This window comes from Cibotium barometz, chromosome 51 (genome assembly GCF_041138505.1).
Source record: "Cibotium barometz isolate CiBa-2024 chromosome 51, ASM4113850v1, whole genome shotgun sequence".
NCBI classification, from domain to species: Eukaryota; Viridiplantae; Streptophyta; class Polypodiopsida; order Cyatheales; family Cibotiaceae; genus Cibotium; species Cibotium barometz.
In genome coordinates, this window is record NC_141096.1 from 9,031,207 (window position 1) to 9,055,734 (window position 24,528).

General features: G+C 46.0%; 1 protein-coding gene and 2 pseudogenes across 1 annotated transcript in view; 1 reads left to right on the top strand and 2 right to left on the bottom strand.

The window, feature by feature from the left end:
• LOC147609297 (histone deacetylase complex subunit SAP18-like) overlaps positions 1 to 21,044 on the top strand; it is a 37,978-nt gene extending 16,934 nt beyond the window's left edge. The window contains exons 3-6 of the mRNA XM_086787865.1: positions 20,218 to 20,328; positions 20,503 to 20,598; positions 20,697 to 20,771; positions 20,869 to 21,044. Of these exons, the coding sequence (XP_086643991.1) occupies positions 20,218 to 20,328; positions 20,503 to 20,598; positions 20,697 to 20,771; positions 20,869 to 20,901 (315 nt within the window). The 3' untranslated portion in view covers positions 20,902 to 21,044. The remainder of the gene's footprint in view (positions 1 to 20,217; positions 20,329 to 20,502; positions 20,599 to 20,696; positions 20,772 to 20,868) is intronic.
• Positions 15,872 to 16,932, bottom strand: LOC147609298 (uncharacterized; annotated as a pseudogene).
• On the bottom strand, positions 17,124 to 18,879 carry LOC147609299 (uncharacterized; annotated as a pseudogene).
• Positions 21,045 to 24,528: the final 3,484 nt, after the last annotated feature.

Genomic DNA, 24,528 nt, shown 5'->3' on the forward strand with positions numbered 1-24,528 from the left:
CCAGGAGCACATGAGGTGCAGTCGGCGAGCACCAGGGGCTCCTGCCAACATGTGGCATCCATCCACACCATGAAAAAATGGGAAAAAAATACGGGGAGTGAGGAAAAATGATAAAACACCTATACAAGGCGGGCACACCCACAACAGAGGCCTTGGTGTCTGATTAAGACAGGAGATGACTTCTAACACCCCCTCTCAGCTCCTGGCTGTGAAACCAACCACAGGGAGCTGGGGTGCCGCCTGAGCAAATCCTGAGATAGCGACTTCGTGAAGAGGTCCACCGTACTGTCCTCTGTTGAACAGAACTCTAGCAAGATGCCATTAGCAACGATCTGTTCACGAACAAAGTGCCTCTGGATGACCATGGGTTCCTCCAGTGGAAGCCCAAACCTGCAATGCAACCTCTGCATCCTCACCACCTCACAAGCAGCATCACAAGCAGCCCGGTACTCTGCCTGTGTCCTCGACAAGGCAAAAGATGACTCTCTCTTACTGCTCCGTAAAACTGCTCCTGGGCCTGAAGTAGATCTCCTCGTGTCCGAATTTCCTCCCCAAACTGAGTCACTCCAACCGTGGAGTCGGACTCCATCCAACAATCCCCCTCTTGTGTAAAAGAGTCCATGATCCTTCGCATGTCGTAGAAACAACAGGAATCGCAAACCATGAGCTCAACTGCCTCATCAGGAAGATCCCGTCCAATCTAGTGTCCATCAACCAGATCAATGAACCATTCTGCTTCTGAGTCAAAGAGGCATCACACTGCTCACAAGGATCAACACCTGTTACGGTGCAAAACCAAGTCTTGGAAACCTACTGAAGACCACGCAAGGCCTTCTGAAACCTGACAACCACCCCCTCTGAATCCGGAACCACAAAGCCTGGAGAAACCACCTCCTTTTGCAAGTAATCAACTGCCACCTGCTTGGCTTTCCGAAAGGTCCCCGTGGAAAGAATATCCTCATCTACAGGAGTTTCTTTGTCCCGAATACTACGAGACATCAGAGCATAAGTTACCTATTCAGTTTCCTCTGACTGACGAACACAAGAACTACCAACATCAGTACTGGAGAGTTCCTGCCAACTGCTGCCTTCTACTGGCAAGCTATCCACCATTTGGTTGCAGCGTATCCACACTTAAGTGGCCATTACCAGACTGCCACTCCTCACAAACCTAAGGACCTGGGAGAGAGAGTGCTGAAAGCTTGTAAACTCCATTCTCCACTTCGCCTTCCCAAACTACCTGGCCTATTGCTTTGTCCCAGAGAGCAACAAAGTGCTCATCAAACTCCACCCGTACGCCAGTCTTGCAAACCTAATGCACTGACAACAGATGAAAACCAAGTGACGGAACATACAACACCTGGGAGGAATGCTTCCCCCCTCTGCCATCGGGAACTATCTCCATCCTACCCTCACTGTGAACTGGGATAGTGGATGTATCCCCAGTAAAAATGTGATGAGAAAACCTGCAAAGATCCTGTAAACCGAAACGGGAAGGAGTCATGTGCCTGGAAGCACCACTATCTAGAATCCACTCCCGAGTATCCGTTGCGGAGAGTCTTCCAATCTCCTCCCTGCCTGAAGAAAATGAAACATCGGTGTCCACCACCTCCAGGTGCACAAAAGCCGGAGTCTTCATGATTGCTGCTGAGGAATCTTCACCCTTCTCGGTCTTCCGCTTGGGACGCTGCCTCCAATAGTGGCCTTTCTGGCCACAATCATTACAGGTCCTCTCTGCCTTTTGTTTCTCGCGGTTAGTAACGGACTTCTTCTCAGAAGACTTCTCCGACGAAGCCTTCCCTTTGCCCGTGTTACGGCCTTTCGACCGTTGGCCAGTTAAGGTCTCCAAACCTCCACCCTGAGGAGGGTTCGTGAATCGATCCTCCTGGTCCAGGACCATGGGCACGAGCTCCTCCCACGTGATAGTGCTGAGCATGCCACTGGTAATCAAAGACGAGTAAAATGCTGAGTACTGAGAGGGCAAGTGTGACAACAACGTTATGGCCATGTCCTTTGATGATATCTCCTTCCCAGCCTGAAGAACTTCCTGCTGAAGAGCCTGGAGCTTGTTAATATGCTCCCGCATCGTCGACGACTTCGCAGGGCTCATAACCCGCATTACTTCCAAGGAAATCCTCTTCATGGGCGATACCTTGTTGTAAAGAGAGGCTAAATGCTGCCATATACCTCTAGCTAGCGTCATATGCTTTACATGATTGATTACCTGCGGTGTGCAGTTGAGAAAGATAAACGAACGGACCCTGGTGTTGACACGATCCCACATCTGTGCCTGTGCCTCCCCGTCCTTCTTCATCGACAGTACCTCCCCTTCCTCTGCTTCCGGCCGTGGAACTCCGATGACGATGAAATCAGCAAGGTCATATGACTCCAATACAGACTCCATCAGAACCTTCCAGATGCCGTAATTGTTCCCGTCTAACTGACGGTCCATAGGGAACGTGGGGAGAGTCGGGATCTTCACGTGCTTCTCAGCTATTTCTAACAAATCTGCCATCGCGGGGATTAAATTGAAAAAGGGTGGGTGGGGAGATAGGCGTGTAAACTCTTCTCTATACACAAGATCCGGTACAAAACTGAAATAATAAAATGGTGAGGAGCATGGGGCCTATTTAAATGCCCCATGGATGCAGTCGGCTAGCGCTTGAGGGCTCTGCACGACTGCGTAAAGCAAGTCGGCTTAGCAGAATATCTCCACAACTGTACAAAACAGGTCGGCCAGCATAAAAACCTCCACGACTGCAGCATAGGCGGTCGGCCAGCCACCAAGAGCACATGAGGTGCAGTTGGCCAGCACCAGGGGCTCCTACCAACATGTGGCATCCATCCACACCATGAAAAAATGGGGAAAAAATACGGGGAGTGAGGAAAAATGATAAAACACCTATATAGGGTGGGCACACCCACAACAGAGGCCCTGGTGTCTGATTAAGACAGGAGATGACTTCTAACAGAGTTCAATACCAGCAGCAGATGCTTTAGCAACAGTACCAGCAGACGAAGATGTCACTCCTTCCGAGGTAGAAGGCGACGATCTTAAAACTCTGTATCGTCTTTTACAAGCCAGTAAAACAAAGAAATTGGAAATTAAACCCCCTGAATCTTATGGCGGTAAGCGCAATAAGTGCATCTTAGACCAATGGCTTTACAAACTGTGGTTATACTTTGAAACCCTGACTTTTTCTGATTCCAAAAAGGCGACTTTTGAGGTATCCCTCCTTAGAGACACTGCTTTATTGTGGTGGGAACGACGACAGCACGTTGGAAAATCAGTTACAACGTGGGAAAAATTCGAGTGGGTCCTCTGTAAGTAGTTCATACTTGCCAATACGGATTTCCAAGTCGGTACTCCCTTACGCCATTTGGACCAAAATGGTTCCTTGGCCTCTTATATCTCCCAATTCAGCAACTTGATACTGGAGATTGACTCCTTGTCCCCAACAACGGACGAACTCCATGCCTTCGTTGAAGGTCTTAACCCCACACTGTGTGCCGATGTTCAGAAATATAATCCTGTCGATCTTGCCGATGCCATACGTTACACCGAGCGCGTTGTAGACATTAATTCTCGAAATTCGGTCTCTCTCGGTTGAGCTAATGCCTTTCAGAAAGCCAATGGGTCTCGTATGAACCGAGATAGTGGAAGAGAATCTTCTGGCACTTCTACCTCCTGGCCTAATCCCCAATGGAATAATTCTCAACAACCTTGCCAACCAGAAGGATCGTCCTCTTTTTAGTCACGATGTCCTCAGTCCTTCCAACCACGCAATTCGGATCGTGGACGGGACCAAGGAGGTGACTAATCTTGCAATCCTCGTCCTTCCACTGTCCCTTGTGTACGGGATGAACAAAAGACATGATTGTGCGCAATTTGCAACAGACCTCATCGTTGGTTTGAGTGCCCCAAAAGACCAACCCATCAACAGAATTCTAATGCTGAACCCTCCACTTCCGAGGAGAAACCCCCATTTGCTGACAAAGGAAAGCGTGCGGTTAATCACCATGCTATTGCACATGCTTTGGTGATCACCTCTACCGCCACAACTCAATCTGCCTCTTCACCGTTACCCTAGCAGTCTACTCAGGTTTTGGTTCTTCAAGGTTCTATTTCCAATCACCCCATTCATGTGCTCATAGACAGTGGGTGTTCTCATAATTTTGTGGGCCACCTTAACCCAGAGATTGAAGATTTGGACTCCTCAAAGTGTTGTTATTTATGAAGTAGAGCTTGTCGATCGTTCCACATCCTTATGTAACACCGTTGCGAGACACCTCTCCTCTCGAATTCGGCACTATCGTGACAAATTGGATTTCTAAGTCATGTCTTTGGCACATTATGATATGATTCTTGGTCAAGAATGGTTGTACCAATATGATCCCCTCATCAGTTTTCCAGAACCATTCCATACAATTTGCTCAAAATGATAAGCTTGTGGCACTCGAAGGCATCAGAGACCAACCCTCTACACCGACCCTTTCAGCTCTTCAAGCAAAATGGTGGGTCCGCAAGAGTGGTTGTTCCTCAGCACTTTTAATGGTCTATTCGGCCAAAGATCCTCCCGAACTCTCTTGATCTCTCCCCAATTACTCCCCAATCTCTCTTAATCTCTCCCCAATTACTCCTTAATCTCTCATTAACCGTAAAGACACGTGTGAAGGGTCACACCCTTGCACATGGGTTACTATCAAAGGACATGGCTATTCATTAAAGACACCCCTTCACAGGGATGTGCCTCTTCAATTGTACCTTTTCGGCCTCTATTTAAGAAAGGCCCCTATCTCAATGCAATCATTCAGTCTTTTCTTGCAGCGTTTGTCTTATGTTCATTAATCAAGTCTTTAATCATGTTAATTAAGCTATAAAAGCTTTACAACATACATATGGCTGTCCTGGACTGCCAATCAGTCCATAAAGATGTAAAATCATCATCCGTAGCATAAGCATTACACATCATAGTCAAGTGTCACAAAATTCCTTGCAGCTTGTATTTTTCTACTGTTCATGTGTGGCATGTGGAGCCTGACATGACATACATGTATGGCGTGTGGAGCCTGACATGGTGTGTCTGTGTGGCATATGGAGCCTAACATGACAGTACATGTATGGCTGGTGTAGCTTGACATGATAGTACATGTATGGCTTGTGGGACCTGACATGGTGTACATGTATGGCTCATGGAGCCTGACATGATGTAATTCCTTGGGACCAGCTATCTTGGAGATCTTCTGTATTTATGTTCTGGGAAGGTTTCGGAAGGATCATGAGCCCTGGACATTTTATCGGATACAACTGAGGAGATGGGGGTTTCTTCCAGTTTAGTTGCACTCATGTGTATGCATGACCTTGATTTTATCTTTGGATGACTTGTATTGTTTGCTTGGACAATGCTTGAGATTTCTGCTTGCGTTGTCCATGGGGCTGGGGATGCCTGGGCACCCTGTGGACATGTATGTGCACACCTGTTTGGGACTGACAGGTGGTCTACATGTGTTTTGTAGGGTTCCCAAAAACCCAATTTACAGCTTTATAGTTTCACATACTAATAATTATGGGTGTAGGTTCACACACATTTATAAGTGGTCGGACAACTTATAAGATATTCACACTGGGCAGGACTATTTTAAAACATGTGGTAGCCGTAAGGTGGGCACCGGACTTGATTTGAACCAACTGATAGTAGGTACCCCCTTCTGGACCAGAAAAGCACACGATTAAGCTATTTTTAGCTGGGAGGCTCTATTACTGGGGAGAACTCCAGATTTATGGTAGGCGCCTGCTTTTCTAGGTGTGTGGGAGCTGGTCGAGCAATTTTGCAGCTGGTGGCAGCCTTTTCCCACCTTCCATTGCGACGGAAATCATCCAGGTGTATGGGAGAAGTTGGTCGACTACTCTTGGGAGCTTTTCTTGCTGCTGGCCGGCTGTTTACAGCTCTTAAAAGCTGCTGGTCAGGGCACTAAACAGGAGATAAAGTTGGTCGATTGGTGGGAGAGTGATCCTTTGCTGATCGGAGACCTTCTGGTATGTGTGCTGCTGCCAGTCGACTGTTGCTAACAGCCCTACAAGGCTGGTGGATTAGTTCTATGAGCCAGACAGAAGGAAGATGAAGATGCAGAGCTGTCCTGGGCAGATGTGGGAGTGCTATGGGCTGTCCATGGTTGTCCTACATATGCTCTATGTTGGGAATGCTCTCTTGTGCTAAGGATCATCAACAAATTCTGCATGTGTTTCAGTTTTGCTTTCATATTGTAGTGGAAGAGACAGGTGCTAGCCAATGGAGAATCCTTGGGCACCCATGAAGTTGTATTTTGGAAGCCAACTCCTTTTTGGTAATCTAACCATAAAGGGGGGAGGTCAGCCCATCTTCTGACCCCTAGTGTGGTGTACTATGCAGATTTGTCATCTTGTTTTATCTGGCATGCTTATATGTATTTTCAAATTTCATGATTGATAAGATTTTCCGTGTACAGTTGCCCTTCCATTTAAGTCAAGTCCTCATGTGACGTGATTGAAATAGCAATTACATGTGGCTTTCGGGAGAGCTCATTGGCAACTACATTCTTCTTTCTAGGGGTATGAATAATGTGGAAATCAAACATGGAAAGAAAGTTGGCCATCCGCATATGCTTTTCAGAAAGCTTTGTTTGAGTAAGAAAGAATCTCAAACTTTGATGATATGTCACATTAAAGACACTAAGTACAGATAGCTTTACAAGTTACAACCACACTCACCCACACTCAACTTAATGAGTATAAAAGATTTGGAGAACTTGACAACACAATGGGTCCAAAACACCATCCGGCGGCGCCCCCTCCCCCCCTCCTTATAAATAAAACTTTATTACAGGGAGTATTTACAGATACATGTAGACGGTGCTCTTGCACCGGATTTCCAAGTACCAAAAATGAAAACAAAATAAAACAAATCCTCCGCCCAAGCCCAAGGCAAAGGGTGCTTCCAGCTTTACACCAAGCTAGTGTGGATCTCGCAAGAGGAGCCCAGTCTCACATAGTCAACTATGTGGATCTCACAAGCTCTCCTAGTACACTAGACTGGATGCATTTAGAGAGTCTTGGTCACTTGGTCTTCAATCCCAAATAGAAACATTTGTTGCAACATCACTTTCAAGTTTCAATGCGCATACCTTTGATACTCCTTCAAGGCACTTGTATCAAGGAAAGAATTCAAGGAAGAGCTTCAGGAGGTCCCACACCTATGTTACAGAGGGGTTCACGAATCACTTGTGTGTAAGAAGATGTTGAAAAATGGCCGCTCTTCCCTGTATGCATACCCTATGTGTGAGAAAGGAATTGAAAACGTTGGCGTGCTGTATCACCCCGTATGCAGCCTTGGTGTAATGGTAGGGTGGATGAAGATAGTAATCTACTATACCATAATGTATGCAGCCTTGTGTCAGAATGCCCTATATGCTGTAAACTGCCCAATGGGGAAGAAAGAAGATTTTGACAAGCTGTCCCTGTTAGCATATTCATCCCCAGATTTTGCCCATGTATGGTGTCCCCTTTTGATCCCTTTTATGGCCCTTGGTTGTGGGCTGGCCACCCCTATTTTTCCCCATTTTTCCTGGTATTTTTCCTAGGTCAAGTGATGTACTTCCAGTTGGCTAGCTCCTGTTTGTCCAGTTGGCCACCTCTTTTGTTCTAGTCGGCTAGCCCTCATAACCTATATATAGGTGGGCTAGCCTCTTCACTTTTCATAGTCTTGGTCATCTTTTGTATCCCTCACTTATAAGACCTTTTATGTCTCTTGCTCGGGATTTCTTTCATTGCAGTATATTCAGCTTTGTTGCTACATATCTCTCTCTCTCTTGCACATCTCAGATTAGCACTCTAGTGCTTATCTTGCTTCCGCTCTGTGCACTCTTTCATGGGATCATCGCTCTAGGTTCAGAGTCTACTGTGCTGCCCCAGTTTCTGCCCTGTTTTCAGCACCTTCTTTTCTGCATTTTTTTTCAGTTCTGCCGCTGGTCGGTCTGCCTCTTCCAGGCACTTCACCATTGCAGTTTGTGGTCAATATTCATTGTTTTTTGACCCCTGGGACTCCTATGCAATTGTTGGCTTGCTCTGTTTTCAGAGCAGCAGTACTGTATGTGCTGCGTTTCCTCTTCTACAGGTGTTTTGCAGAAGTTGGTTTGCTGATTTGTGGCTTTGTGGCATCTGGTACCTTTGGAGGACACTTCGTCTTCTGAGATTGTGCGTTTTTTTCTTCTGAGATTGAGCCCGAGCGTTAGTGATGGCTGCCCCGACTACTCTTCATATGTTCTTTGAGTCTGCTAAGTTGGATGGCTCCAACTATACTTTATGGAAGGTGAAGGTGAAATCGGCCTTATGTGTAGTGGATCTGTGGGACTGGCTTGTTACAGCTGCCAATGCCACCCCTCCCACCCTTTCTACCGTTGGTGTGACTCAGGCACAGATTGATGTTTGGCAAGCAAATGATCGTCGTGTTTTCTCCTTTCTGATGTTGAATTGTCAAGATTTTGTTCTCTCTCATGTGTGTACAACATATGCTGCACATGACCTTTCAGTCCCCCCTCCTCTATGTGCACAATCTTGGAAGGCATAGAGAGGGAGCGATTGCTGGTACAGTCTGGAGAGAAGGAAAGAAACATTACCCTGATTCAGTCTTGTGAAAGAGAAAGAGAGAGACTACCCCTCGTTCAGTCCTGTTAGAGAAAGAGAGACGAAGCTCTTCATCAGTCCTGCATGATAGAGAGAGAGAGACCAAGGTCTTCATGAATCCCATGAGAGAGAAAATTCTGTTTTCAGCCCTGTGGAAAGAGAGGGAGTCACCTTCGCTTCAGTCCACCGGGGTGAGAGAAGAGGGTGGTTCTTCTCGCTTCAATCTTCTTGTGTGAGAGAGAGCATCGAACACTTCAATCTACTTGCGTGCGGGGGGGAGAGAGAGAGAGAGAGAGAGAGAGAGAGAGAGAGAGAGAGAGAGCATCGAATGCTTCTGGCCGCTTCAGCTTGTCGGTGAGCATGAGGAAGTCCAGCAGAGAGCAAGCCCGATTCCAACGCCAGCCAGCTATCCTCCTTTCCCCCACGTCGACCACCTTGCGAAATCCAAGTGAAGGCTCTAATAATCACCTACATGGCCATTGTTTTAATGTGTCCAAAATTCCCATGTAAATGATGTTGGGTTTTCTAATAATTGAAATACTCCCTTAGATAGAACTAATGGGTTTGGGTGCCCATTGGGGTGTCCTGGTGTTCACACCCATTTTTTATGTGGGTGTGAACACTCCACCTTATAAAATATAACTAAGCCTTAGATATGGTTTTTGAGCCCTTCGATGGCTAGTTTTGGTGCCTGTAAAAAGCCAATCGCAAGTCAACAAGCAAAGGCATCCACATAGTCTCGTAGCCAGTAGTTCTGGGCGTCCCCAGAGCATGAGACCGGACATAAGCAAGCATGCAGGACACGAAAATAAGTCATGCATCTAATAAATCTTTATCTTCGCACATACACAAAATGAAGTGCGTATGCAAATATACATTGGAAGTCCCCCGTTCTCAAGTCATCTATCTCACTCAGGGGTCTAGTCATACTAGATAATCCCGAGCACCAGTGTTCCTAGTCATACTGGTCACACCTCCCGGCCTACTAGTCACACTAGCACTGCCAGACGTGCTACTGATCATATCAACAAAGCTCTCATCCCTCTGGAAATATCAGTCCATGTCATAGGATTAGTGATCATATCATCAAAGCCCAAATACTGGACATCCCGAGGGTGATTCACCAATCAAATTGGTGTCCAAATGCATAGAAAGATCTAGTCAGAATCTATCCTTTGTATTTATTTAAGGATACCTTGTTGTTCAGGGAGCCAAATGGTAACACACCGAGGCTCCCCCACTTGCCTTGTCCTTATCATCCTTGGCCTTGGAGTGGCTACCATTGTCTTTGCCTTTTTGGTGCCCTTGTTGTTGAGTCCCATACTGGGAACTCTTTCGCATCTCGAGGGTTGTAGCAAGACAAACCACATTTGAAAGATCACAGGGCCGATGTGCATGATTGTCTATCTGCAAAGAGGGTTTCAAACCATTCCCAAATCGCTCAACTTGCTCCAACCGTCGGATGGTCCTTGGGAGCACAAGCAAAAGCTTCCAAAAATGAGTGAGTCGGTTATCGATTCGCCATGTTTTTGCATAAAATGCTCCCACTGTTTCACGCTGGTAATCTACGGAAATAAATTGCTTCAAGACCACCTTGCGGCAGTCAACCCAGCAAGTCACGGAGTGGTGCCTAAGGTGGCCTTCCCACCACAAGAGAGCGGCACCTATCAAAAGCCATTCGCACCGAATGGAGCTTAAAAATATCTTAACCACCTGTTGCTGCCAACGTGGGGTAGCCATCTTGCGGGTCCAATTGGTGACAACTTCTCCGTCCATCTTCCCGTTAAACTTGGGAGGCTTCAGGAGCTTCAATAATTGAGCTCGCTCATGAAGGAAGAACTTGGCAAAGTGGTATTCTTTCGACATCGAGCCAGTGAAGGCGAGCGGGAACTATCCAGAGAATCTGATGGAGAGGGACTCTGCGAAGGAGACTGTCGATGATGCGAATGCGGTCTTTGCTGCTAGCTACGCGAAGGTGTAGAATGATGATTGCCGGATTGGGAGCGAAGCTCATCCAGCACATCCTTTCATGCATCCTCTAGATAGTTTTGCCACTTCGTTCTCAGAATTGTCCAGCACTCGCTCCGAAGCACGTGCCCTTGTAGATTCCAGATATGGAACACTAGGTGCTCGAGGTGCTGACTCCATCCTATCAAGACGGGCATATATAGCCTCCATTTTAGCCGCCCATGCGTCCATGGATGCCTTCATACTGGAAAGCAAATCAGTGAGTTGTGAATCCATGACAAATACCAAGTGATCAAGGATAGGGTGAGGGATTTCAGCCTTGCATGATGAGGTAAGGGTTTGTTTGGGCAAGGAACCACAATATACCCCAATTCAACATGGGTGCCAGAAAAGAAAAGAAATTTGCAGGTTCCCTAGGCTCTGATACTAATTGTAGAACACTTGTGCCTGTGTGCTAGGGTTTCCCAAAGATAGAAAGTGTGCGGTGGAATCACACATACAACATAGAGAACAGTCTTGAACTACTACTCTGCATTATGTAGAAGAAAGAAGTAATACAACTAAAATTCAAGTACAAGATGTGGCTGAGAATGAAGATGTCAAATTACAGCCCTGTGACCTACTCGACACTCTTGGCTAGCACTTCGCCTATAGAGAAATGCTTTGTGAAGTCCAAAACTGGAAAAAAAGCAGATGAATATGATGATTTGGCTACCCACATATATATGCTCCAATGCTCCTACTCGGCTAGTAGTATTGCTATCGGCTAGTTGTACCCATCTGCCACATCATCAATGCCATGTCACCATTGCTACACCATCGCTGCCATGTGGGAGTGCCACGTGTCGTCTGCGTTGTCTGACCCTACCGGTCGGCTGCGATCTAATGTCTGGATCTGCCCTGCATACTTGTACGTGTGTCACAGGAAAGCTGGTTTCTGTAGAGAACTGGCACCGGAGATGTAACATGCGGAATCTTACAGACATGATTATACTTTGATAATGAATATTCAGCACCTTGGTTCCTGACGATTGCACAATGTAGCGGCGGAGATACGAGAGAGAGAAAGACAGAAAGAAAGAAAGCTGTATTAACGTCTACTAGAGGCCGATTGGGTCCAAAATACCCTCTGAAGTGCCCCCACCAAGAATGGTGTATTTGCTTTATTGAATGATGCGAAAAAGAGTGACTTCTCGGAGATCTTCCTTGGCTGTAAACCTGCAGCGTGAAGACGACCTGGTTCTGACCTTCAAGTTCACCTTTGCTTGGGAATTCCCTTGGCTGTCCTGGCCCTTGAATCCCTTCAGCACTTTGTGAATATTGAGATGATTGAATGACTAACTAGCCCATGATTTTATACTTTTCCTAGGTGGACTACAGCAGGGGTCAGCCTGTTTTTAATCACTCTGCGACCTGTTTTTCATGCCATAAATTGGGCGCCTTTTATATGGTGTTGGCCACCGCCTTGAATCTACTGTCCAGGCTGTTGTGTGCTGGCCGTCTGCTGAACTAGCTCTCCATGGCCTGCCTGCCTAGCTTTGAAGCCTCAAGGGCTGGTTGACTGGCTGCTTGACTGCCTGACTGCCTAGGGGCTGACTGCCTAGGGGCTGGCCGACTGGCTGTGCAGACCCTTCTAAGGGCTGGCCCACCAGGCTAAAGCCCCTTGGCTGGGTGCCATGCTGCCCAAGCTTGGTAGGGCTGGCTGACAGGCTGCCCATGCCCCGTAAGGGCAGGTAGCCCAAGTGTGGGTACCACCCTACACTCTATGCAGCAACTACATGCTCCTTCAGGTGCCTTGGATCTGGCTACAAGCTTAACCATGCTTGGAACACCTGTTATCATTCTAGAGGGTGACTCACAATCAGGATTGGCACTGCTTCATGTGCGGGGCTTCTACACCTGACCAAGACCATGTACGGGACTTGTACACTTGAGACCTTGGATGCTTCGAGTGCTGACTCATCCCGGACTGAGGCCCACAAGGGACAAGTTTCCACTTCAGGTCCTGTATAGATATGTCCAGGTGGCATCCAAGTGTGGGATGCACGTGACATCCCCTTCTACTTAACTTGACGGAAGTTGCAAAGCCTCCAAATAGTTTGTCAATAATGCCTGATAATCTTCGAAGAAGTTGTTGTCAAGCCACATTGCTTTCATGTGTCCCTCAATCTTGAAACTTTGTGAGGAACTCTCTTTCTTTTCGGTTGGAGCCGTGCTTGAAATGATATAAGAGGATCTATTCTGGAACCATAACCTCAGCTTCGACCACTATGTCTGGTTCTTGTTCATTGTGGACATCGGAGAGAGGAGGTCCAAGATAAGGCTTCAGCCAACTGACATGGAACACATCATGCATGGTCCGACTGGGAGGTAGCTTCAGCGTCATAGACACCTCATTGATCTTCTTTAAAATGGGAAAGGGTTTGAAGCTCTGAAACAATAACTTTGGGCATCGCTTGTCCACCTGTTTCAACCTTTGCTTCATTATTTGTAGATATACCTAATCTTCTTCCGAGAAGATCACATCTCTTCTGTCCTTGTTGGCATGTCGAGTGTAGGCCTCTTGCGCTTTAGCCAACTTGTCTTTTACAGACTCCAAAATCTCCTGGTAAGACTCCGTCAACTTGTTAGCTTTTGGCATTGAGGACGACGTCTTGGTCAAAAAAGACAAGAACTATCTTCCAAATGCTGCCTCATATGGAGTCCTGCCAATAGTTGAAGAAAAAGAGTCATTCAACACAACTAGAACCAAAGGCAAAAATTGTTCCCACTTATCTTGTTGGTCGTGAACATAACACTTCAGTACGTCAAATGCCAATTGATTGTAAATCTCCGTCTGGCCGTCCATTTGTGGGTGGAATGTACAGTTGACGAATTGGTCCCACTGGTAGGTAGCAACTCCATAATTGGAATTGACGTGGGCCAAATGAGTCCACCATGAGATGGCTTCCCCTTCGATGTAGCAACTAGCTAACACCACCTTCTCTATGTCAGACTTCCTACCAGCAACAAAGTATGCTTCAAACTGCTGAATCCAAGAATACAGAGTTGTGGGATCGAGTTTACGGTTTTACTTATTACTAAAATTCACCATCTCATGAAGGTGAGTCGAAAAAGTTGCGGGCACTGTCCTTGCGTCGAGAGCTGCAATCTCCCGTACTTGCAAATCATGTAAGCTGTGTTAACTCTACAAGGAAGATAGCCAAAGCATGGATTTGTGTTGATGATTGGCGGAGGAGGGGGGGGGGGTGTCGACGTTTCTTGAAGAGATATCCTTTTCTCCAAGGCTTGTACAGAAGCCGTACATGCCCGCATCTATTCCCCTTGTTGCGCTGTGATGCGCATAAATTCTTGGAGCATGGTGCTGGTGTCCCCACTAAGGATTTTACTTCCGGAAGCAGTTGTTGTTGAAGAAATGGTTTGGTGTTCTCTCTTATCGTCAGAATTCGCCATATTGGGAGTGATCAAGTTTTTCCTGGAGTGCAACAATGCCATCCACTGTGTGTGGGAGACGTTTCCGATCGCTTCTGGAGGTTAGAGACCAACCGCTCTTCAAGGGACAGCTGTCACACCGGAATGGGAGTGCAATGGTGTCTAAAAGCCAACCACAAGCAATTTTTTTTAATTTTCTTTTTTTTCTTGGCTGAATCTCTTTACCAAAAGGTAAAGCTGTGATACCGCTGTAACATGCAGAAGCTTACAGATAGGATTATACTTATTCAGCACCTTGGCTCCTGACGATTGCACAATATAGTTGAGATAAGAGTGCAAGAGAGAGGAAGAAGCAGAAGAAGGTTAACGTCTTGCAAAAGACTCAATGGGTCTATGGATAAGCTCTGATACCGTTGTAACATGCAGAAGCTTACAGATAGGATTATACTTATTCAGCACCTTGGCTCCTGACGATTGCACAATATAGTTGAGATAAGAGTGCAAGAGAGAGGAAGAAGCAGAAGAAGGTTAACGTCTTGCAAAAGACTCAATGGGTCTATGAGACAAAAGGTGAACAATGTGTCCATGGAACTTGAGAGAGAGAAGAGAGACAATAAAGACAAGTTACACCCGATTGGGTCTCAAATACCCTTTGAAGGGCCCCCACCAAGGATGGTGTATTTGCTCACCTTTGCTTGGGAATTCCCTTGGCTGTCCTAGCCCTTGAATCCCTTCAGCACTTTGTGAATATTGAGATGACTGAATGACTAACTAGCCCTTGTGTGCTGGCCGCCTACTGGACTAGCCCTCCATGGTCTGGCCGCCTAACTGTGAAGCCACAAGGGCTGGCTGACTGGCTGCCTAGGGCCCGGGCACTCTTTTAAATTGGACCCCTTGGTGTTTAATGAAATGAGAGCCCATAAAATTAACCTTACATTAAAATAACGGTAAGGTTTAGCCAATACTTGTCACATGTTCACATGCCACAAACTATGTGAGAAGATAGGGCACTAGCGCGGCCTCTGCCCGTGAATTGGACATGCATAGTAGGCAGTTACACGAAAACAGTTTCAAGCATGCAAAGATGTCTGCATGTGCAAGTCACTCAACTACCTCGGAGTATATACTGTGGCGAGGATAATGATGGTGATGGTGTTGATGAGGAGGAGGATAGTCTAGGCAGCCTAACCTGCTCCCTCCCTCTCTCTCCCTCTCCTTATGTAACTGCATATATATATATATATATATATATATATATATATATATATATATATATATATATATATAGAGAGAGAGAGAGAGAGAGAGAGAGAGAGAGAGAGATTGTATTAACGTCTCTCTCAGGCCAAAGAGAACTGGCCTATGAGACAAAACCATGTACAATGTATGTGGTATCTCTGAGTATCAGATGGTGCTCAGTGCACAATACAACAACTGGAAGAAAACTGAAAGAAAACGGCTATTGTGAGGTTGGGATGTATGTACATATATAAGGATGGAGCACTATATGCCAGGGTGATACAACGATGCTCAATGCATGCATGCTCCTAGTCAGCTCCATCCTGTGGTGAGGGGGGGCGTAATATGTCATACATGTCAGCGCCAGTTGTAATGATATGCAAGATGGCCGCCAGATCAATGAGTCCCGGCTGTCCTCTCTCTTGTAGTCGCCGCTGGTCTCGTGCCCGAATGTCCCTGATCATATGTCGATGTCTGTGGGAAGGTCGGTATTTGGGCTCTCGTGGACGCCGCAATGCTCGAATCTCCTCTGCTCTCCTCAAAGTGACCCCGCGGCCCATCACTGTGGGATCTGGCATGGTTGTCCGCTGGAAGAAATCGGTCAGTTGAGTCTGTCGGATCTGGGCTCTCCTCTCTCTTGACTGTAGTAACTGCTCTTTGTGTCGGTATATCTCTAGTAAGAAGCGCCCAAGTACTCGTTGGTCTGATATCTGCAGGATGGATTAAGATGTGTCTGCTCCTCTGAAGAGAGTAGGGTAGGTGGCTCTGATCCCATCATAATATGGACATCTGCATACAAAGTGTGACTCGCTCTCCACATCCTCTCTACATAATCTGCATAATCTCTCCTCCTGCGGGATGCGGGCTGCTCGTCCAGCCTCAATCTCCAGGGGGTGTGATGAAACTCGGAGCTGTCCAATCACTACTCTCAGAGCATGTGGAAGATATAGATCCATGTAGTGCGGTCTCTGAATGAAACCATCATAAGTCAGCATCAAGAAATGATCTCTGTAGTATGCCATCTTCGTACGGAGAGGCTGTGATGGTGTCACCCATGTGCGCATGATATGTCTCTGAATCAGTTCCTGCCTGATGACTCTATTCCTCTCAGTGTGTGAGAGGGAGAGGTGTGGGGCATGTAGATCATACTGGGTAGGTGGTAATCGGTCTATATCATACCCAAAACTCCGGAGCCACTGGACTACCTGTGTATACCATGAGCGACTGTCCCCTGACTCTGCAAGCTGCTTGGATGCCTCATAAGCAATGCGCGGGAGTCGGTCCACCGGCATGTCACTGAGGCTGTGCAAGAAACATACTGTTTGAAAGAGTGCCTCCACTAGCATCGGTGGTGCAGCAAACTCTGCTCTCACAATGTCATGGGGAATGGATGGCTTGCTACGAACCATCCGGGATAGCAGTATGACCTGTGGGCGCTCTATCTGGCTCCATGTGGAGTCTGCCAAGCCTGGTGTCCAAACTGGGGCTGTGTACATCAGGGATGGGGTGACTAAAGTGTCAAAAAGCCACCCTTTTGTACGGGGCTCCTGGAAATGTGCCTGATGGCTCTGTCTCTCTAGCATAGCCAAGGTTGCATAGGCTCGGGTGAGTCGATCATGGGCTGCCTACGTCATAGAGAATCGCCCGGCTCTGCTGGTGAATGTAATCCCCAAATATACATAAGATGTAGAGACCTCTACTTGGCTGCCCTCAAACATAAAAACAGATCTCCTCCTTATTGCTGGCGATGTATGGAAGATCATAACCTTGGTTTTCCCAAGGTTCATTGTGAGGCCTCTATCACTACAGAAAAGCTCTAGAACCCCTAGATGTTGCTGTAGTCCCTCTTGTGTCTCTGAAATCAGGATAATGTCATCAGCATATAGCATAATATGTACCTGTGTGTCCGAGATCTGCCCGCCGACTCCACCTCCTCGCTGAATATAGTCTGCTACCTCGTCGATGTATAGCCCGAAGAGGGTGGGAGATAGTGGGCATCCTTGCTTCACACCAATGGTGCTAGCAAAGTCTGTAGACATACCTCCTGGGCATCTGACCCTGGCTGCCACACGCTCATAAAGAGCATAAATTCCCCACATCATCTCTGTAGGTACTCCCAGTGTCATGAGTCTCTGAAAGAGCCGCTCTCGAGGAACTGTATCGAACGCTTTGCGGAAATCGACAAAGCAGCAATGTAGGCGCCTGCCCCAGCTCCTGGCCTGCTCAATCAGTATCCTGAGAGTGAAGACATGGTCAATGGTGGAGAAGCCTCGCCGAAAACTTGCCTGTCCAGGGGCTCGGAGACTGTGGACCTCTGCATAGTGACTAAGCTCTACCTCCAATATTGCCCCATATAATTTGGCCAATGTATGACCAACCATGATAGTCCTGCAGTTGGCTGGATCCATATGGTCCCCACCCTTATGTAAAGGCACTACAGTATGCATAGTCCATGTCTCAGGCAAACCCTCTACGAGAGCTCTATTAAAGAGCCAGGCAATGAAAGGTGACCGAGTCTCTGCTGCATATATAAGGTGCTCTCCCTGGAGGCCTATGTGATCCGCAGCTCTCCCATGCTGTAATCTCCATATAGCTCTAGTGACCATCTCGCTGGTGAAGAAAGTAGGGGCTGTGGGGCGCTGCTCTGATGGCTGAGGGATAGGTGGCTGGGATGGCATCTGGTATAGTCTCTCCGCGTAAGCATGCCATGTAGCAGGGTCCTCTATCGGTGTGGGTGGGGAAGGCTCCTTGAGCTGGTGCCAGTCCACATCTGCATCCCGGCTCATCAGCAAGTGGTGGATGTCCCAATATTGTGCCTCCTCATATGCCCGTCTCTTACGTCTAGTAAGGGCGGACATCTGTCGTCCAGCCTGGCATAGTGTAATCTGGCCCAACTCTCTCTGTACTCTCAGCTGTCTGCGTAACTGGCGGCACTCATCATTATACCAGCGGTTCTGGGGCATAGTCCTAGAATGGGTGCTCTCCATGCCATGTGTAGTGTGGGGGAAGCTCTCCATGGCTGCTGAACGCAGTACTGACGTAAGTCCATCCGTGAGTGCCGATAGAGGTGCTGATGGATCTAGATGTAGTATACCCTCATAGACATGGTTTGTGTATATATCCTCCAACTCTTTAGTGAAATGGATGATGGTGCGAGGTGGTCATGAGGGTGGTTCTAATGGTGTGTGGCTGGTCGCTAGTGATAGCACAAGATGTGAGTGGTCTGCTCCAATAGGGCATGGGGGGATAGCAAAGTCCTGAACAAGATCCATGCCTCCTATGGACTCCATGACGTAATCGACTGTGCTGCCTCCACCTGCTCCTCCCTTCCGGAAGCATTAAGCCCTCCAGAGTCCGACCAGCGCGTCATACCATTATAGATAAGGAGCTGGTGTGCTGCACCCTAGGCCAGTAGGTGTGAGCCATAACTTGTGTTGTCAGCACCTCGGTCAGATGATACTCTCCCCAACCCGACTGCATCCATATCAAGAGCATCTAGTAGTATTGGATCTGCAAAGTCAAAAATCTCACACTGCCGGCGGGCATTGAAGTCCCCCATAAGGAAGACTTCACCCTGCTGTGAGAAATGAATGATGTCCTCAGATAAGATCGAATAGGGTGACTGCTCCGTCAAGGAACTCTCCTCCAGCATCATCTGTGTCCTCCTCAGCCTCTCTGAGTCCTCCTCTGTCTGGCAGGTGCGTATGTGGACCCCTTGGGTGGAAAATAGCATAATGTGAAGAAAGCCGCCCTCGTATTTGAGAGCTGTATCCGTATCCACATGTATCTACCCTCCTCATCCACCTGCTCCACCTTCACCAAGTGCTGTAAGCCACTCCTCACAAGTACTGCTACTCCTCCAGACCCCCTGGAAGTACCCTGTCGTCTAGTCCTACTGTATAGTCCTACTGTATGCAGACTCCCATTCATAGCCCTGTACTTGTCCCTTGGAGAGAGAGAGAGAGAGAGAGAGAGAGAGAGAGAGAGAAAAAGCGTCTACTAAAGACCCAATGGACCTATGAGACCAAAGTGATACAATAATGTCCATGGTATATCTCATCATGGAATGGAAAATAAAACAGAAACAAAACATAAACATAGCTATCTTCGGGTGATACAAAACTGTCCATGGAAACTCATCATGGAATACTAGGAACATAGAAACATGAGAGAGAGAGAGAGAGAGAGAGAGAGAGAAATATTAAGTGTACCCAATGGGCCGATGAGACCAAAGTGATACAATAATGTCCATGGCATATCTCATCATGGAATGGAAAATAAAATAGAAACAAAAACATATCTCTCTCACTGGGGTGATACAAAACTGTTCATGGAAACTCATCATGGAATTCTAGGAACATAGAAACATGAGAGGAGCATCAGCCCCCACTAGATGGTATACCACTCTCCAAAATATCAAGCATGGGGCTAATGACTATGGCCGAGAGGTCTTCCTCAGCTATGTCACGTGGAAAGGTAGCTCGATGGTGGTGGAGCATGTCTTGGATCTAGAGCTGATGAGGGGATTGTGGCCGGCGTTTGGGGGGCGGGGGCGTTGGGCATGCTGAAATGCGGCGGCCTGGTCCAAGGTAACTCCTCTCGGGGCGAGGTGGGTCCGGAGCAGCCCAAGGTGGGTCCACAAGATCCATTGTATGCGTGTCCACCTCCTCGTGGGTCCGGAAGAAACTGGTGATGGTTGGCTGGTGAGGGAGGGGTTGGGGTGGCTGGGGCCGAAGCTCTCTCAAGAAAGTGTCCCTATGTTCGCGGAGCTCAAGCAAGAAGAGCTCTAGGCAACACTGGTCCAATTGAGAGAGAGAGAGAGAGAGAGAGAGAGAGAGAGAGAGAGGATTTGTGTAGAAGCAATTGATTGTATGCCTGTTTTTTCAATGTTCTTAGTTGGTGTAATCAAATATTGGCAGACTGGTGGACACCATACTGTTGATGATTTTGCTGTTAGGGGAAAGGAACCCAAAGATGAAGTGCAAATCTATACCTGGCGGGATGCAACCCTGAGAGAGTTAACTGATTTGGTAAGGTGTTCTAATAGAACTTAGCTCAGTTGTTTGGAATGATATAGGAAGTTACGAAGGGAGAAAGTGCCCCTTTGTGGTTATTTAAGGGACTTTGTTTGGTCATGAGAGCACTGCTTGGAGATATCTTACTCTACTGTTTTTTCTTGTTGTTTTGTCCCCCTTTTTGTCCAGGTGAAAGAGTTTGCTCCAGCAGCACGAAGGAAGGAAGCAAGGCTATCTTTTGCATTTGTTTACCCCGATCGCCGTGGCCATAGTGTTATTCGTAATGTAAATTAGTGCCCCCGAGTCCATGTATTTTGGTCTAAAGATTCAGCTTTTTTAAGGCAGCAAGCAGATTGTATTCTCATTGAAGGTTGTCATTCCAGGTGGGGATGACACATGCTAGTGGTGGAAGGCGAGGTGGTGATGAAAGCCGAACTCTTGTGGAGCTTAGCTTTCAGGTAAGTTGGGGTGTTTTTTTTGGGGGCTAAAGGAAGGGATGGTGACTCTGTGTAAAAGTAGCAGAATTACTTACTGTGTAATGCTTGATCGGTGCAGACAGGAGACTTTCTAGACGTGGCTATTTATTAGCCAGCAATACGACTAACTTGATGTTTGCCTTCTGCTAGACAATGCATTTGAGCATTATGATACCACATACATAGTTGCAAGATGGCTAGCTTTTGGAGGTGGAAATGCTGTGCTTCCAGCTTCTCTTACGTTATGCAGGATTAGGGACTTGACCGATCTATGACCTGTATTTGCTGTCAAATATCTGGCATGGGCTGACAACCTTTATTTTCCTGCCACCGGGCGCGCGGGGGGGGGGGGGGGGGGGGGGGGGGGGGGGTGCGGTGGGGTTTGGTTGGTGTTGGTGTTGGTGTTGGGGTTGGGGTTGTGGTGCTGCTGTTCATGGACAGGCAAATTGAGCCTGTCAGTCGAAGGCTCGCCCCGGGTCTGAGGACTATTTGTTCAGAGGCCCTTATTTACTGCATGCAAAATGGGTTAACAGTTACAGAAATACAGGAGTGTACTTATGTACAAGCAAAGTATTTATTTATGGTAACAAACTTCTGCAGCAAGGTAGAGATTTAGTTGTGTTAATCTGTGAATGCAGCAGGTAGGTTCATTTTGGTGTGTGGCTGTTTGAGAATTAAATTATGGGAGAGTGGTCTTTGCATTTGGAGGTGTCATTAAAATGTTTTGTCTAGATTATGCTACAGTTGGCAATTGAGCCTGTCAGTTGATGGCCCGACCGCCCGTGGTCTGAGGACTATTTGTTCATAGGCCCTTATTAACTTCATGCAGAATGGGTTAACAAACTTTTGCAGAAAGGTAGAGATTTAGTTGTTTAATGTATGAATGCAGCAGGTAGGATCATTATGGTGTGTGGCTGTTTGAGAGAAATGAATTTTGGGAGTGGTTTTTGCATTTTGAGGTGTCATTTTAAAAGTTGTCTAGATTATGCTACGGTTGGCATGGCTTTGTGATTGGAGTGCGAAGTATATTAATGTCTGAAGAAAGGCAAAATGACCTATGAGACTAAATACATAACATGAGGATGATGCTAAATTTGTCGTTACAAAAGATAATATCCTACTAATCACTTGTAGATCTTCAATGCTAAGCATTATATGGGTTTGGCTTGTTGACTATCCAACAAGTTACCATAATGGATTGCCAATTTCAAAAATCTAAAAGATATAATTCTTGGTTATCTTTTCCTTAATAGCTTTGAAAGCTTTTGACATTATAACACAAAATATAATGCAAAATGACTTCTTCTTTGGTGTAATCAAGACAACCAAATCAGCTTAGTTGCTTTATTCCAAATTCATGACTTTGCTAGTTGGGATGCTTCCCCAAATTCTCAACGGAATAGCTCTAGAAATGGCTCTCGAGAAAGGGGAAAAACAATGTTTGCACCATTTTGTAAAACCATAGGCTTCCTTCCAACAAAGTATTTTCATATCTAGACCCAACTCAATTGAACTACAAAATGCATGGAATAAAATGAGACATCACATAAGCCCCTCCAAAATGCTTCCTACTCATAACAAAAGGATGAAAAGAAAATTTATCCCACAACTCCCATGTAGTATCTTGTCTGGAATACAAATCCCATTTGACTAAGACTTCTCTATTGATTCTATATTCAAGTTGTCTTGATTTTCTATTCAAAATCACCTCTAGCTTCACTTGCACGATTCCATCCTTGTGTAACCTAACATGCATATGTAGAATGTGGTCAATGTTAGCAACATATCTTTAAAAAGCTTCCATAAAACACATGGCGAACTTTAATATTTTTAGGTAGTTTAAGAAAGCAAGCTAATCTTCCATATCCAATGGGCCAGCATATTAGAAAGAAAGTCTTTTATCTCTCCCTAATCTTAAATTGCTACTTTTGTGCTTGACAATCTTTTATCTCTCCCTAATCTAAAATTGCTACGGTAAGGTATCTCATATCACCTTCTTGAGATTCTTTAATTGTGTTGTCTGTGATAGCTCTTTTGTATGTCCTATGCTTTCAATCAAAAAACTTTACGAGGCACACAATAGTCTTGCCCATAAACTGTTGTGAAAGGAGACATCTTGACAGAAGCGAGCCAAGAACTATTGTAAGAAAACTTGACTATGTAGACATGGAAGATCACATCCGACTTAAGTGCTTTGAGAATTGGAGCTAATGCAAGTGCTCTTTTGAGTTTATCATTCATAACATTAAACGTGTAAAGGTTAAAGCACCGATGGTCATATAATAGAGCTAAAATTATTCTAAAAGGATTAGGAGTTAGTAATAGAGGATGTGCAATATCAATGTATATGAAAATGAATCTTTGATAGCAACCCTCGGTTGAATAAATTCGAGGCATGGAAGTTCTAGTAGGTCTATGTGTTTTGGTTTGTGCCCATGTGGGTAGGTGCCTTTTATGTATATGCATGCATGTGTGTGTGGAGGGTGTGCATGTACAAGTGTGTGTGTTTGTTGTATATGTAATTATTGGGTGTGCATGTGCATGCATGTGTCTATGTTTAGAGCATGTGCATGTGTGGTGGTGTGTATGTGTAAGCATATGGATGGCATGTATGTGCGAGTGTGTGTTTGTTGTGTGTAGTTAATAGGTGTGTGCATGTGCATCGAGAGAGCATGTAGATGTGTGGGTTTTTATGTTTAGAGCATGAACTAGTGTGGTTGTTTATGTTTAGAGTAGATGTGCGGGTTTTTATGTTTAGAGCATGAACTAGTGTGGTTGTTTGTGTTTTGAGTGCATGTGTAGGTGTGTGGAGGGTGTGCATGTGTGGGTGTGTGTGTTTGTGTGTGAGAGTTCTGCAGCAAGAGTAAGCATTTTATTTTGGTTTTTGTGCACATGCACATGTGTGTGAGTTTTGGTTTGTTTTCCCATGTGGGTAGGTGTGTTTTATGTGTGTGGCTTTTATGATATTTTGGTTTATTTTCCCATGTGGGTAGGTGTGTTTTATGTGTGTGGCTTTTATGATATTTTGGTTTATCTGCCCATGTGGGTACATGTGTTTTATGTGTGCACGTGTGGGTATTTTGGTTTTTCTTTTTACATGAGGTAGGAGGAGTGTTGTGAGTGTTAGGGATTACCTAAGGTGATGCTATGTAATTTAAACACAAGACCTAGAAGGTTGATCAGTAAACCATCACATGGGAAAGCTTGAGTGTCATAGTTCTTCTTTAGCAACTTACTACATAATCAATGTCACTAGTTTGTCTTTTCCAACTAACTACATAATTAGTGGCCATACTCCATCCCCTTCTGAGGATGATGCACTCTTTCATTATATCTATGGTGGGTCACATAAAACTTGCAAGACATTCGTTTAATTCTAATGAAAAACTCTGCCGCCACAAAACAATAAACGGTTATAGATTTGGGGTTGTGAATTACAATGAGTGTAGTTATAAATGGGGGGCAGGTGGCATAATGAGATCCATATATTCCAAGATAGAATGTTGTGACTAGCCCTCGTGTCAACCAAGGCTGGCTTTTTTTCTCAAGATGAGTAGGTTCCACTCTTGGTTCTATTTTAAACGCCTCTAGCTTAAACATGGATGTTATTTCCTACCATCCATGGTCTTTAGAAGAGTGGAACCTTATCCTGTGCTTCTCTAGAAGAGTATTCATGGTCGCCATAATGTGAATCTAATCCTTGGAGTCATTAGGCTATTGAGAGGGTTTCATATTCCAA